General features: G+C 35.1%; 1 protein-coding gene and 1 pseudogene across 1 annotated transcript; both read right to left on the bottom strand.

Annotated features, from left to right (window-relative positions):
- Positions 1-736: 736 nt before the first annotated feature.
- LOC100778366 (receptor-like protein 33) lies at positions 737-5183 on the bottom strand (annotated as a pseudogene).
- A 2469-nt stretch (positions 5184-7652) lies between these two features.
- LOC100777836 (ABC transporter C family member 3) lies at positions 7653-13996 on the bottom strand. The gene is made up of 10 exons (XM_003545055.5): positions 11384-13996; positions 11117-11203; positions 10385-11035; positions 10044-10208; positions 9575-9869; positions 9257-9471; positions 8739-9044; positions 8559-8622; positions 8237-8476; positions 7653-8155 (listed from the first exon to the last, which is right to left on the bottom strand). Exons 1-10 carry the CDS (start codon positions 13718-13720, stop codon positions 8031-8033), a joined length of 4485 nt encoding a protein of 1494 aa, XP_003545103.1. The 5' UTR covers positions 13721-13996; the 3' UTR covers positions 7653-8030.
- Between the last annotated feature and the right edge of the window lie 2906 nt (positions 13997-16902).

Here is a 16902-nt window from a genome sequence, read left to right as displayed (position 1 = left end):
AATAATAATATAATAATAGATAGACAATAAAGTATATAGAGATTGAAAAAACAATTCTATATTTTTTATATAGAAATATAAGTTTTCTAGAAACATAAAATTCAATGTGTAGATAATATTCTATATTTAAACTTCGTTTTTTTTAATAGCATTTTTTATAACATTTGATTTTTATTTGATTTGTGTTATTTTTCCTACAAAATAGCAAGTCGTTCCGATACAAACATGGAAAAACAGAACTAGTTAAATATAAACATGTGTGACCTAAAAATGCATTTCAAAGGAAGAAAGAAAGAGGGAGAAGGACCAATGAGATTTGAGAGTGTTCACCTTATAAAATGGGTGTTAGCATCGTTAAAAACGTCAGTATAAATTATCATTTATGAAATATTATTTGCTGTTAATAAAAATAAACATGTTAACGAAATAATTAATGAAATTGCTATCATTCACACAAAATAAATATTGCGCATAAACAAAATGGAATCAATTAATTAACATTATTAAGCATCCAATTAGTAAATAAATGAACAATTACTGTTAAATAAAATTTAGTTTTGAAATTTAAATTTGTATAACAGAAATGGATTTAAATCTGTATTTATATTATCATCCAATTACAACTTATTATATATATATATATATATATATATATATATATATATATATATAAATTTATTAATTTTAAAAATAATTTACAATATAAACCTTGAATACACATTCAACTCTTTAAACATACACTGACCACAAACTAGCTAGATTTATATGTCTTGAAATACTTTTAGAAATTGACGAGAATTAAAACAGAGGAAAAGAAAACGCATTAACTATGACAGCAGCATGAGCTGATTTATTCTTCCATGATTGTGTTCCTTTTCAGCTTTTGATTAAGTTAAGGACCAAACTTTCTCACAATCCATTGAGGCTTTCCTGTTAACAACACAAAGCATCCCATGCCCACTCCAAATACCATTCCACATCCATATCCTATGGCCACTGGTTGCCAACCAAATCCAAGTTTCCCTCATAGGAATCATTTGAAAAAGTATTGAACTGTTTTCCTTGAGGTATTCTCCCACTAGATAGTTATGGGAAAGATTCAGGACGGAGAGGAAGTTCAGATTGGTTAATTCGGTAGGTATCCTACCATTCAGCATATTAGAAGAGAGATCCAATGATTCCAAGTTTGTCAAATTTCCCATGGATTGGGGAATAAGACCACTGAGTCTGTTATGGGAAAGGTTGAGCCCTTTGAGTGCATGAAGCTCCCCAATAACATTTGGAATCTCTCCTTCAAATTTGTTTCCTGATAAATCAATGCTTACAAAGTCTGTTGGAATTTTTGTAAGTAGCATACTCATGCCTTTCATTGTTACAGTCACAGTTGAATCGAATGCTCCAAGACTAACTTGCGTTCGCATGTATTGCTGTGAACTGCTATCCTCTTCATCTTGAATGATCTTCTACATGGCTTCAAAATTTTGTATGTATGCTTTTGGTATTGGGCCGCTGAAGTCGTTGGATGAGATATCAAAAACAATTAAACTTGGAAATCCATGGTTGGTCTTAAAACTGGCAATGAGACCGTGAAACTTGTTGGCCCGCAAAACCAATACTTTCAAATATGGTAGTTTTTGAAGCCAATGGGGAAACGTATCCTCTATTTGATTGTTGCCAAGATTTAAAACCTCCAGTAGTGTGCAGTTGGACAAAGATTCTGGCAATATACCTTCTAATTGGTTATCATTGAGATTCAGCGTACTTAGCCTGTTGTTCCTTGAAAAAGTACTTGGCAAAGTGCCATAAAGTTTGTTCATTTGAAGATCCAAAACTTGAAGATATGGTAAGTTCACGAGGCATTGTGGAATAATGCCTGTTAACTTGTTGTGAGGCAAGAAGAGAGACTCCATTGAACTTGCATTGCAAATTGAGGAAGAGATGCTGCCAGTGAGTAAGTTGAAACTTAGATCCAGGATTGTGAGTTGGTAGTTCCTTGAGAATTGGTCCATTGGTGTTGTCAACATGTTATGGGATAGACTCAAAGCAGATAAAGAATCCATTTTGTGCAACCAAGTGGGCACTCTTCCCTTCAATTTGTTATTGGACAGATACAGGATTTTCAAAATTGGGACTTTTCCTGATAATTTTGGAAATTCTGTTAAGCTCATAGAAGACAAGTCCAGTTGCAGTAAGCTGGAGAAACTATAATTGGCCCTTGATTCAAAGTTGAGTGATAATTGACTTAACTGCGAAAGATAAAGACCTTTCAGATTTTGAAAGTTAGAGAAGAGTGACAAATTGACAGGACCACTGAAGTTGTTTGATGATAAACATAAGTAAGGTTGACAAGACTGAAAATTGATTCTGGAATATTGCCTTGTAGCTTGTTGTAGCACAAAATTAGAGACTGCAAAGAATATGATGAGATTGCAGGTATATGCCCTGTGAACTGATTATTATTTAGATATAAATACATCAACGATGGCAAAGAGAAACACCAAGAAGGAATGGTCCCATTCAGTAAGTTGTTATTGAACACTAACCAAGTTAGGTTTGAAAACCCTGTTATTTTGTTGGGCAGAGGTCCCTCTAATCTGTTAAATGAAAGATCCAAGTAAATGAGATGTTGAAGATTTGAAAGTGTTGATGGCAGCTCACCCTGGATATTGTTATGAGTCAAATCCAATACTTCAAATATGTTTGACTGGTGAAAGACATTTGGGATTTGACCAGTGAGATAATTATCACGGAGATACAGAAAAGTAAGACGTGGAAGGGCTAAGAGTAAGGGTGGGATTGAACCGTTGAGTTTGTTAAATGAGAGATCCAGGAAAGTAAGATGTACAAGGTTAGAGAAAGAAGGAGGGATTGGGCCTTGGAATTCATTAGATGAGATCTGTAAGACACTGACAGAAGTTGTGCTACAACTCAAGTTCGGAAGTTGGCCATGAAGGTCAAAATTATCTGATAGATACAAGTGTTGCAGATTTGGCAAACAGAGAATTCCATCTGCCAACGTTCCCTTTAACCCAGTTCCTCTAAGACTTAGAGTGATCAAAGAGGAAGACAAATTGAGTGGCCTCATTGAAGTTGATGACAAATCTGTGCGATTCAACACAAGCTCCCTTAAAACTGTTGCATTTTGGAGCAGCCTCTTCCAAGTGCTTTCTCTCCACTTTAATAGAAATTGAGAATTAAGTGGAAGAGAGAGATCAAGTGATTGTAATTTGGAAAGGTGTGAGATTTGGGAAGGAATTTCACCTCTAAAGTAAGTATTAGACAAGTTTAGGTGCGTGAGGCTCACAAATCCACAGAAGAGAGATGACAAGGGAGATGGATAGAAGTCATTGTTAGCGAGGTTGAGTGATTGGAGATGAGAAAGATGAAAAAGGGTACTGTTGGGATGGATTTCACCATAAAGCCCACTGCAGCTGAGGTCGAGGCCGGTCACGTGACCGGAGATGGGGTGGCAGGTGACTCCAAGCCAAGAGCAGCAATCTGTTCCATTTTCCCATGTTGTTGTCTTCAGGTTAGTAACAGGGCATTCATAAGCATTATAATAGTAAGTTGTATTAAAAGGAAAGGAGGCCTTGAAGTGAAGCAAGGCAAAACTGTCATGAGTGTGGCATAAGGAATGGGAGAATGAAAAATGAAACAGCAACAAATGCCAACACACAACAAACAACCACCCCATCCCCATGTATGATTCCATTCTAACTTGTGTGCAACTCCAAAGTGTTCGCACAGATTTGCTAGGAAGGAAAACATACATGATAAGGAATGAAAGATTAATATTTATAGCCAAATTAACAAATTGAGATGTGGTTTTTTTGGCTAAATTAAACTTTGATTGCGGTCCTAGCATCAGGACTTCAAGAGCCCATTCCTCACACAATGTCGCAAACAAACAAACTTCATTTTCTGACCCTACAATAACAACATTCAGGTAGACCCCTGTATTTCCATTCTTTGATTTTTTTTTTGTAATTGAATATTTTTGTTTTTCTCTCTCTTGATTCTTAAACATGCCAACTAGAACTTGATTCAGATAGAGCCCATTTTGTAAACCCTGAGTGGGATGATCTCTATAACTAACGAGAAATTTTACTAGTAGCAGTAGTTTAATGGAATTGAGTATTAAATAAGCTAACTCCAATAAGTAACAAATAAACCATACTATTCATATCATCATTTCCAATTACATATGCATGAAAAAATATGTTTCCTGGATCGATCATTCACGGGGAAATTCGGTCTTCTATGTTCCTTTTCAGTTTTCAAGAGAGTATGGGTTGAATTGGTCTCCAAAGTTTAAGCATGATTTTCTTAAGTAACCATGTAATTGGTGACTTCACCCACTTATAATTTCTTCTTTGGCCTTCAAAAGAGAGGAAAGTTTGACGAGACCTTTTTTGGTCTCAAACAGGCTTAATAACAAATAAATTATGCAACTTTTACTGAGGTTAACAAATCAGACAACAAGAGGGGCAAACGAAGATTGGTCCACTAGGCGTATGCCATAATCAAGGTTCATATTAACTAGTTAAGTTTAGGTTCTTTTAAGCTAAAATTTTCTATAAAGAAAAGAAAAATAACGTAAAATTAATTGAGCTTTTCGCATATATTAATTTTAACTTATGCAAAATTTTATAAAAGTTCCTCCAAAAGGTGAGGTGAATAGGTTGATTTTAATTTATGGAAGAAACTCAATTCATTTTACTTTCTCAAGTGTTTATAGAAAAGTTCATCCAAACAGGGACTTAGAAATATGTCAATCGGGGAAACAAAAATTCACAGTGACCCCATCCCAGAATGATAAAACTAAAACCTTATTGATAAGAATGAAATCTGCCTAGAATTTGGTCATCTTAAAAAAAAATGTTTCAGTAGGTTTCATGTCAGTGATAAGCAGATTTTTCAAAATTGATACTCAGACACTCAGTGCTGCAATAAGTTGAGCAAAAGAAAATGACCTACCTCTACAGACTACCAATGTATCTTGGGGATTCATACTACTCACCAAGTCCTGAGCTGTGTCCAAAGATATCATAAATCACGGTACTGAAAAGTAACATAGTTCAATTAACACCTTTGATTTTGGTAGATCATTTCCATTTTCCAACATATTTGTCTTCATATATCAGATTAATTTTCTATAACAGCTTTGATTGTGAACCACTTTTGACATATCTGTATATACGCCAAATCATCCCATTAAATTTGTCAAGGACTATTCAAATGGAATAAACTTTCTAACCCTTCTGCACTGCTAATTAGAAGTTGTTGCCGTCATTAAAACTCTTCCACATATAGATACAAGCATGACTTCGTTTCCTATTTCGCTTGAATATATATCTCCAAATTTACTTCCAATCATCTTAATAATTCGATGTGATGCATGGTAGGACAATAGGGCTAAAGAAGTTAACAATTCTTATTTGTCTTCATATATCAGTTTTATATTCTATAGCTACTTTGATTGCGAACCACTTTGGACATATCTGTATATATGCCAATTCATCCCATTAAATTTGTCAAGAACCATTCAAATGGAAAAAGGTTCTAACCCTTCTGCACCGCTAATGAGAAGTCATTGCCGTCAGTAATAATTCTTTGTGATGGTAGGACATTTGGCTAAACAAGTTTACTTTAGCAATATAATTTATGTAATTCTATTTTATAGAACTTACAAATATAAGAGGTAGATATATATCAATAAGTTTTGAAACTAAGATCACAATATATAGCAGCCTGGCACCATATATCTACTTAATTAGTTCTGAACTTAATTTCATCATTTAGTTTGCATGGAGTATCAAATTTCTACCCATCCATTACGCACACCGATGCTGTCACTTTTCCTTGGAAGTCATTGTAGGCAAAGATGGGACAAAGGTAAAATGACTGCTTTGATTTTATTCATCTCAGATTTAGAGCTTTAATATCCTCAATTAACTGACAATTATTATGTCCAAGAAACATCTTGTTTCTACTCCATCTAAAACCCTATTAAGGTTGTTGCCAGCACCACTAGTGGAGTTGACTTGGAAGTCAATGCCCTAAATAATGGGACTTGGGTTTAGTTTTGTTGGGTTGCGCTCAGAAAACAAATAGTTGTGTAGAAGAAGGAAGAGAGAATGACAAAGCTTGTAGAATGTTTATTGATTCATTCTGTTTATTTCACATAAGCACTCTATGATATAGATTGTACATCACAAAGTTAGTTAATAAATAAATAACTACCTCTATGTAACTAACAAAACTAACCTATTTGAATTAACTAATTAACAGATTGTTCATCTTAAAACTTCTTTCTACTTTGTATCTCTATCTTATACAGGGAGTGTACCGCATGATATAAGTTAATTTTTAATACCACTTAACTGATCATCTGTGCATGCAGATTCAGTATATCCTATCATCAACTAGACCCCAGAAAATGCTTCAGCCTTGCCCATCATATGAGGTCTGGAAATGCCCCTAAATGTTGAGGTAGTTATCTCAGGAGGCTTGTATGGAGCAAGTGATTATTTGATTCTCTCATCAATTATGAAAAATCTTCTTTGCTAAACTAATTATTCATGGAAAAAAGTCAGCTACTCAGCTCATGCAAAAAACTGTCAAAAGCAGCAGCATTTAGTTCACTTGAAAATTGAAATCATTGATTAGAAAATAAGTATAAAAAAAATTGTATAACAAATTTCCAAAACAATAAGAAACTAGAAAACTGAAGATTGACACCAATTTTGTTATTATCTTCACTTAGCTTCAGGTGAATATAAAGGATTTAACTTAATGACAAAAAAATATTAGGAAAGTGATTTTCTGTTAGAGTTAGTTAATTACATAGTTTGTTCGGGTTAGTTACTTGTTAATTACTTAGTTTGCTATGGTTAGTTAATTACTTAGTTAATTTGTTAGGCTTGAAGTTTCACGCACTTCCCTATTACAAAAGGCTAAAAGAAAAAGAACAACAATAGTAGACATAAAGAGAGGCATACAATAGAGCACATCTTATGGTAAGAGTTCTCACAATGTGGCACCATTTATATGATTTCTTCTTTCGAAACTTTTTAGTTCGGGTTGACTTAGGACATTATCAACCTTGGTAATAAAATCTCTTCTCCAACAGGCCGAATTGTCTTGGGCCTACAAATACCATGAATGCATCAAAATCAATTTGATTTTCTATTTCAGTCTGTATAAATGTTCCCTCTTAAAAATTTCCTTCTTCACCCTTGTAAAGAGACTAGACTGTTTCACAGCAGATTAAAAGCCTTATTTTATAAAATACATTTTTCTATAAATAAAAGATCACAAAATCCATTTAATCCCCTAAGATTTTGAAGTATATCAATTGGAGCTAATCTACCTCATCCACATATCCTTTGATATCAAACGCCTTTCTCAATTCAGCTTGTGCTTTTTCCATCACCTTATAGGGTTCCTTACCATTTCTGACATCGACCATTCCACAGTAGAAGATAATGTTTCACCACCATCCTTCCATAACTCCTCTCATAACTCTTCCATGGTTCTTCCCATATTTATTCCAATAAACATTGCACACCAATATTGCAACCGGAAAAATAGTTGCAGTTTCACGCACTTCCCTTTTACAAAAAGCTAAAAGAAAAAGAACAATAATAATAGACATAAAGAAGGAAATACCATAAAACACATCTTATAAGTTCTCACAATGTGAGAACTTTCGAAACATATTAATTCGAGTTGACTAACTAGGACATTATCAACCTTGGTAACAATATCTCTTCTCTAACAGGCCGTATTGCCGTTGGCCTACACATACTAGGAATGCATCAAAATAAATTTGATTTTCTATTTCAGTTTGTATAATCTTCCCTCTTGATAATTTCTTCCTTCACCCTTGTAAAGAGACTAGAGTATTTCACAGCAGATTAAAAGCCTTATTTTATAAAATACATTTTTCTATAAATAAAACCAGAAAATCCATGTAATCCCCCAGAATTTCGTCATTGTCAAGAAACTTCTGTTTCTGTATGTTTCAATCAATGATCATCAGATTTCTCAAAACTGGAGTTGGACCTCATGGTATACTCAGCAACAAGTTGAGCAAAAGATGATGACTTATTCTCTATCAACCTTGTTGGGGTGTCATACTCCTCAATGAGTCCTACAGTAACCAAATCAGAAAATGAAACATCAAGTCAACAAGAATATCAAAGTTCTATGAAGAATGACAGCCTTTCCTAACCTTGACTGAGAAGCAGAACCATATCACTGTGTAGAACAGAAGTTATTCGATGTGCAATAGTAATTACTGTAGAGCCAGAGAATTGTTGCCTAAGAGTTTGCTGAATCAAATTATCCGTAGCTGTATCAACTGATGCAGTGGCTTCATCAAGCACCAAAACCTTGCTTTTCTTAAGCAGCACCCTGCCAAGGCAGACCAACTGCCTCTGACCCATACTCCAATTCTCACCATTCTCGGTAACTACAGCATCAACTTCAACATTAGCAATCAGTCAAGATTAGATTTACTATACATTTAAGTTCAATAAGGATAGAAGACAAACCTTTGGAGTCGAGCTTTCCTTCTTTCTTTCTAACTTCATCTCCAAGTTGACACTTATCCAAGGCCTATTTAAAAGAATGTAAATGAGTAAATGAAAGAACACAATGCAAATTTGACGATCAATTACACGTATAATAATCTTTTGGACAGAACTTGGTGTCTACATATAAACCCAACCCACCTCCCAAATTTGTTCATCACTGTATTCTTCCAGGGGGTCCAGATTATTTCTCACAGTCCCTTCAAACATTGTTGGATCCTGAGGAATAATGCTTAGTCTAGACCTCAAATCATGAAGTCCAATTGAAGAGATGTTGATGCTGTCAATCATAATTTGGCCGGAAGTAGGCTGAACAATTCGGAAAAGTGTTTGTATGAGAGTGGATTTACCACTTCCTGTTCTCCCAACAATGCCAGTTTTCAGTCCTCCACGAAATTTGCATGTAAGACCACGCAACACAAGTGGGAGATGTGGAGCATAACGAACCTTCATCATGGGAAAGACATCAATACAAATGTAGCAAAAACATCTTGTAAACATTATGCTATGAAATATGTTGGCATGACTTTTCTGTTTCAGAACCTAACTTCTAACTATTTAGGAAAAGAAAACCTTGGCATGAATTTCATAAATCAATTGACTGCACAATGAAAGTAAACAAAAGCACAAAACCATAGGCATATAATAGCTCAAACTACCTGCAAATCTTGTATACCAACTTCGCCATATGACGGCCAGGAAGGATCTGGCCGATTTTCGTCCACAACAAGGGGAGGCTCACTAGAAATACAAGTATACTGAAGTATTCTTTCTACTGATATAATTTTGTTCTCCATATTGCAGAGATTCCATATCATCCAAGCTTGTATCATGTTCAAATTAAGTCCATATGTAACAGCTAAACCAGCAAGGCCTTCAAAATCACAAAAAATATATAAAAGGAAAACAATTATGTTCAATTCCATATTACATTACCAGATTAAATTTTTTATTTGAAACAGATTGGAATAACACACCTGGATCTATGAATCCCTGTGGAATAGATATTAAGAATACTAAGGAAAAGGCAAATGTGATAGAAGACAGCATATCCAAGCGGAAGCACAACCATTCCATGGCACCGGCAATATTGAACTTTGGCCGAGAATATCCATCAGTCAGTTTCATATTTGTTTCCTGAAATCTTGACTGCTGATCAAAGCTTCTAATAGTTGAAGTACCAGAAATTGTTTCAGAAAAGTGTTGAATGATTGGGGCTTTGCAGACTCCAACTAAACGTGCTAGTTCTCGGGCTGATGGAATATAATATTGCTGCAGAATTACAAGTTTGTAAGATGCTAGCTATCATCATATAATATTGCATAACAGGGTCAAGTTTGCAAAACAAATTTGGTACATAAGCTGTGCTGTTAAAGCCATAGCCAGACAAGAATGCAAGAAATGTGTTAGACCTTATTATAAATAGCTACATGATCAGATTAATACCTGATACCAGATGCTGACTGCTATCACAGGTATAAAGACAACAAAAACCTGCCATGCAGCCTGAGACATCACTGCAATAATTCCCAAAAGCTGGATCATGATGAACGCAAATGATGCAATTTGATAAGGAATGTCTGTATCCAATGCACTTTGATCAGTTGAAGCCTGCAATAGAACAGCAGGAAGAGAGACAAGTGACACAGATTTATATAATCTATAGTTGTTGAATTCAAATAACAAAAAAATGAGACTATTAATCTAGAGGGAAAATGGTTTAAGACAGAAAAACCATATCTCTAAAAATTAGAAGGACAAAAATGGAGAGAATGGGGTATACATACCCTGTTAAGGATTCGTCCACTTGGAGTGGAATCGAAAAATGACATTGGGGCACGGAAAATGCAGAAGTGCATTTTATTAAAGAGTATAGTAGCTGTTTTATAACCAGCTGTGACAAGAAGCATTGCTCTGGCAAGGATGCAGAAAGAACTTCCAATGGCCAAACCAACATAGACTGCTATAAGAGTCGTTCCTTCAACAGGTGGCTCCACATCTGATGAGATGGGAGTCGCCCAGGCCATCCAATAATTACTTCCAATTTGAAGAGCTTGAAAAAGAATCTGAGCCAATAATATGAATGGTACAAGAGCTCCTCCATATGCTGTTGTGATACATTTCCAATAAACTGAAAACCCAACTTTACCTTTCTCTCTTTCTTCTTCCTGAACAAGCTGGCCTTGTGGTTCGCTTTTCTTGTCTGTTTTACCATTTTGCTCATCCTTTCTAGCCTCTTTTTCTTTAAAACCATACGTGCCAGAGACATTTACATCTTGTTCCAAGGCGTTTATTTCATTAGATACCGTTGCTCCATCCAAGGAATCTAGTGTAGACAAAGCCTTTTTGTGTGCACCAACAAGTTCCATAAAATCAGCACCACTATTAAGCAGATCAGTATACTTTCCACATTGAGTAATTTTCCCATCTTTCATGACCTAACAACAAGGATAACATGATGGATTAAAAAACAAACCTATTTTTACATTAATGACAATAAAATTATGAGAACCACTCACCAATATAAGGTCAGCAGCAGGTAAGAACTCCACTTGATGAGTGACATAAACCACTGTCTTTGAACTTAAAAGGCCCAGCAAGCATTCCTGCCATACACAAAACAGAGAGGTTCACTTACATAAATAATACTACTAGAGTCATGCTGTTGGAAGAACTACATTTCAAAAGAGTTAAATAAGGGATTATTTGTATTCTGCTGTGTGTAAACAAATATAATAGCTCAGGTTACATTGCACACAATAAACAAAATAATGAAACCAAGTTACCTTAAAGAGGTGAGATCCTGTGTGAGCATCCACCGCACTAAAAGGATCATCAAATAGATATATATCAGCATCTTGGTAAAGTGCACGTGCAATTTGTATTCTTTGTTTCTGTCCACCACTCAAATTTATTCCACGTTCTCCTATAATTGTCTGATCACCAAATGACAAAATCTCCAGATCCTTCTTCAAGGAACAGGCTTCAAGTACCTTCTCATACCTTTCCCTATCCATGCGTTCACCAAACAATATATTATCCTCTATCTTGCCACTTTGTATCCATGGAGATTGAGCAACATAGGCCTTTGTTCCGCAAACCTTAAGGATGCCTGATATCTTTGGTACTTCTCCCAATACACAAGAAAGTAAAGTAGACTTGCCTGATCCAACTGTACCACAAACAGCAACCCTCATCCCATGAAAAACTTTAAGATTTATATTTTGCAATGTTGGATTAGGGGAGGATAAATCCCAAGAGAAGTTTCCATCAACTACTTCAATTGCTGTATCAGAACTGCCCCAAGGAAGCTTCTCTACAACATCAGACCGTAAGTCATCAAGACGAAGGAATGACACAATCCTATCAAGAGAAACTTTAGTTTGTGCTATCATTGAAATTGTATCTGGAAGACGGTAAATGGGCTCTTGAAGAATCCGGAACGTTGCAAGTGCAGACAAGATCTTCCCTGATTCAAGGGGGATCCCTATAAGCATACAAGTACCAAAAGTAACCACAGATACAAATGTAGGGGAACCCCAAAACACAAACGTGGTCACCGCTGCAGTATAAACATATTTTTTTAGCCAACCTTGCTCATTTTTCCTGAGCTCGGTTATTTTTGATAGAAACTTGATTTCCCATCCTTGTAGTTTGAGGATCCTCATGTTCCTTAGAATCTCAGATGTGGCCTTCATTCTTGTATCTTTTGACTCCATCAACTTCTTTTGAAACTTCTCTTGCAACGATCCCAAGGGAACATTTGCTAACATAATAACAACAGTTGCAACTAAAGCAGCAATTGAAGCCAGACCGAGGTTTTTATACAAAATCAACAAGGCTAACGTAACTTGCAGAGCCACCATCCACAAATCATGCATATACCAACTGAAGACACCTACTCTTTCCGCATCAACAGTCATGAAATTGATTATTTCCCCAGAAGTGTGGCCCTGCTTTGATTGGCAAGAAAGGGTAAGAGCCTTGTTATAGATCATCGTGACAAGCAGTGCTCGGATTCGGAGTCCAACTTGCTGCAACTTAAAGATCCAATGCCTTTGGGTCAGGCACTCTACAAGCTTTGCAAAGAAAAATGCAGAAACCAAAAAATAGCCCTGGTTTTCATATAGCCGTTGTCCATCCAGGTACTGAACAAAACCGTCAATAAGATATGGACCAACATAAGAAGCCAAAGTGTTTAACAATGCAAGAAAAGCTGTGATAAGAATCTCCTTCCATGCTGACATTATTAACGACTTCGCCAACTTCAGTGTGGTGACTCTGTTAATTCCCCCACAATCAGCCTCAAGTTTCTCTCTGAAACTTGGAAAAGCACCAATTACACTATCTCTGCCGTCTAGTTGAGGAACATCCTCAAGGTCCAGGGTCTTCTTATTACCAACAGCTATAAGAGGACCCACCCAAGAGAAGGTAAGAATGCTCAAAAACCCAGCATATGAGAAAGGGGTCACAGTGTCCCCGCCCTTGCTCTCCTTTGACTCCAAGGCATCGCTATTCAAAAGAGGTTCCTGAATACCGTTATCAACATGAACCTCGTTTTTCACAAAATACCCCACGTAACAGAAGAACAAACCAACACAAGTGGAGACCACATCAGAGACTAAGTACCGAGTTGGCAGAGCAACACGTCTCTCCGATACAACAACAATGTCCACCACGAAGCAATAGCAAGAAACAACAAGGTAGAAAGTGCACCAGGCTCTGAAGAAGAACGAGAACCTTCTTTCACCGGAACTGAAGAACCCATTTTGCAAGCAAACGCAAACAACGCCCCAAGCAAGTGTTTTTAGCGCCAAATCCAAAAGGGTCACAAGCTTTTCTTCTGACCAGCCACTTGTATACCAGTAGAAGTAGGTAAACAAACAGAGGAGAAAATTGAAAGCAGAAACACCAAGAGAAGAAAACACCGTCGTTTTGAAGAGGGTGTGGCTTGGCTTCTCCTTGGACTCATCCCTGGCACCTGCTGTGATTTTGTTCCAAACCCATGACAGCGAAACCGCAAGCAGCAACAGAAGGTGGATGAAGGCGGAGAAGCCATGAAGGAAAATGGGTTTGAGGAGAACAGCAGTGGAAAGTGGTGAGAAAAGAGACAACATAAACATAGTGTACTAGGAAGGAGTTGGGGAAGATGGAGTTTTCGAGGTTATAATAAAGAGTAGTGTGTGCAGAGAAGAGAAGATAAGTCAAGTCAGAAAGGGGTTCCTTGGAAAGATGGTAACGTGGTGAGCAAGAGTGGAGTTGAGTTGACGGAGAAGGTCAAGCCAAGGTAGAAGATTGGAAAAGAGACAAAAGGGTGGCATTTCCCAGGAAGAAAATTGGAATGAACTTGTAAAAGTTTGGGCATGAAAGAGACCATCACACTCTGTGGACTGTGAAGAGAGACAGAGACAGAATGAGAGTCAGGTTTTATCTCAAATTTCTGGTGGCGGGTGAGTATTTAAATCTAGTAATAATATATAAACATTTATTTATTTTAAATATTTCATTAATATTTCTCATATATTTAAAATTTACCATACAAAGAAAGCAAGAGAGTAAGTAGGAAGAAGTTGTAATAAAATTTAAAATTATTCTTATTTTTATCTATCAAGTATAAGTATTTAAATTTATTTATTAAAGTATATTAAGTGTAAATATTCATTAAGTGTCAGTTAATTTTCCAATGTTTGTTTTTCTCTTGTTAAATTTACACTATTTACACAGAATACGTTGCATGAAACTATTCGCGCCATTATTTCCCGTCGTTGTTCTCACTTCTCATTCTCGTTAATGCTCACGAGTGGACAAAAATTATCTCACGGGTGAACAACCATTATCTACATAGTACGTAGTACCAATATAGGACTTACGTGTCCACCACTTATGGACTATTTTATTGGCTATTCACATTTCTAGTTATTCTTTAATAAAAAAAATTCTCAACATTATTCATATTTTCTACTTATTCATTTAATACAATTATTCATATTTTCTTATCTTTAAAATATTTTATAGTTAAATTAGTCTAAAAGTCCTCATATTATTACAAATTTTTAATTAGGTTCTTATACTTTTTTTTTATTTGAGTCCCTATATTAATTTTAAATTTATAATTAGATTCCCATTTTAATTTGTGGTGAGAAATATATTAGATTTAAATAAATATTCTATCACTTACATGCACACATGTATCAAATGTTATTTCATGCTAACTAAAATGGTGTTAATATTACACATGAAATTATTTGATTTTTTTAATCTAAAATGTCTTAACACTTCCTAATTTTTCATTCTCAACCCATAGTCCATTATCTCCTAAATCGTAGTCCAACCAATGTGAATTCCATATCTCTCAAATTGTAACCTCAATTCTAATGCATGATTCATCCTTAATTTGTTTTTAATATTGTTTGTACCTCTTTAATCACCTCTGTATTAGTTTGTGATTTAGGATTCATACCTCCATGATCAACTCAAGTGTATTGGTTTAAGGTTGACATTGACATTTACCTATGTGTATATGATGGAATATTCCATCAAATCTAATAGATTTTTCACGGCCAATTAACATATGAACCTGCTTACAAGTTTAAAATTAATATAAAGACTCAATTAAAAAATATGAGGACCTACAAACTAATTTAACCTATCTTTTATTCCTAAATGCAAAAATATGATTAACTATTGACATTCAATTTGCAGGAAACCATAAATCAAAGAAGATGCAAGGGTAAAAAATAGAAGAAAGAATCGACACATACCTACACAATGTAAATCAAAGAAGATGCGAAGGTAAAAAAAAAAAAGAGAATCGACACATACATACACAATGTTCAACTTTGCCGAATTGAGCCAATGGAGAAGAACAGAGATACAATTTTTTGTAAGCAAAGATGTGCTGAGTGGTTCAAAAATATGATGAAAGAAAAAGGAAGAGGAAAAAAAGAAGGTTTTGCATGAAGAAGAGGTTTTTTTTTCTCAAAACACAAAGGGTTTTAGCCTTTTAGGTAAGGAGAAAGCTAAAAGAGGTGACTATGATTTGAGCCATTGGATGACACTGATGTAAAAAAAGGATCAATGGTCACAAATTTAGGTAAGGAATAGGCGAAAATTGACACGTGGACGTTGTTGGGTAGGTAATAGATAGAAGTTTCCTCTTGAATAATTTATTATGATAACTAAATTCTAAAAATCTAAAAAAAACTACAAAACTAATCAACACAACACAAACATGGATTTGGATTCTCCACTCTGCCCTTAAAGCACGTCCTTTACTTCCCTGCATTCTTTGTTGAATTTAATTGTAAAAGAAAGAAATAACATGTGCTAACATGTGCTCAAGAGAATTTCATATACACAAACTACCAGAACTTTATACATAAAATCGAAGAAAATAGGTATGTACCAAGAAATAATGTCCAGCCAAAAAATAGACATATCAAGAATCAATTACTACCTTTCTAAAAGCTTCATCGTAGTCGTTTCATCCAATACATCTTTGTTGTGTCACTGAGAAAAGCATGAAACTCTTTAATAATTGATTGGTACTCTAAATTGCTCTTCTTTGATGCAGAGTCATCTTCCAAGAGCTGTCGATTTATCTAAAAGATCAAGATAAGAAACCCAAATCGATTTGCATGCAAAAGAAGAATGAAATAGAGAAGAGTACAAGCAAAAAGATTTTCTTCTTGAAAAACAAAATTACAATATAAACTCTTCAAGTGATTATGTCATTGAAAAACATTGCAACCGTATAATTCTTATTTAAAGACCAACAACATGAAGAGTACCTATTCATCAACACTAATAAACTTCAAAGTTACCTCTTCAAATGATAAAATATAATTGATTATTCCTGTTAGATTTGTTTTTCTTTTGGATTATGAAAATAAACTCCTTTGACATCATGATACACACATTGATTCAGTAAAAAACAATCACACTTATCACCAAATTATCAAAATTGAGCATTGTATACAAAGATGATGTTGTGAAAAAATTCTATACCTCCAAAGTTCAATTCATAAATAGAACTCATCTAAAATATTTAGTGACCTATCTTTAGGGAGTGATGTTTCATAAATGAAAAAGTCATGATAGTTTTACATATGGATCTCCCTGTTTGAAGAAGATTCATTGGGAAAAGATGTATAATGATATCTATATATTATGATTTGGGCAATTTTCGATATAATTGAACCATGATTTGGTAGTGTTAAAATTTTATAGGCACGAGAGTCCAATCCACCATTGTTCGTGTGTCGACAAGTGTATCGATTCACACAAGTAGTATATAAAACAGTAA

This window comes from Glycine max, chromosome 14 (assembly GCF_000004515.6).
Source record: "Glycine max cultivar Williams 82 chromosome 14, Glycine_max_v4.0, whole genome shotgun sequence".
Taxonomy (NCBI): Eukaryota; Viridiplantae; Streptophyta; class Magnoliopsida; order Fabales; family Fabaceae; genus Glycine; species Glycine max.
The sequence above is the reverse complement of the archived record's forward strand: the minus strand, read 5'-3'. Positions and strand labels throughout refer to the sequence as shown.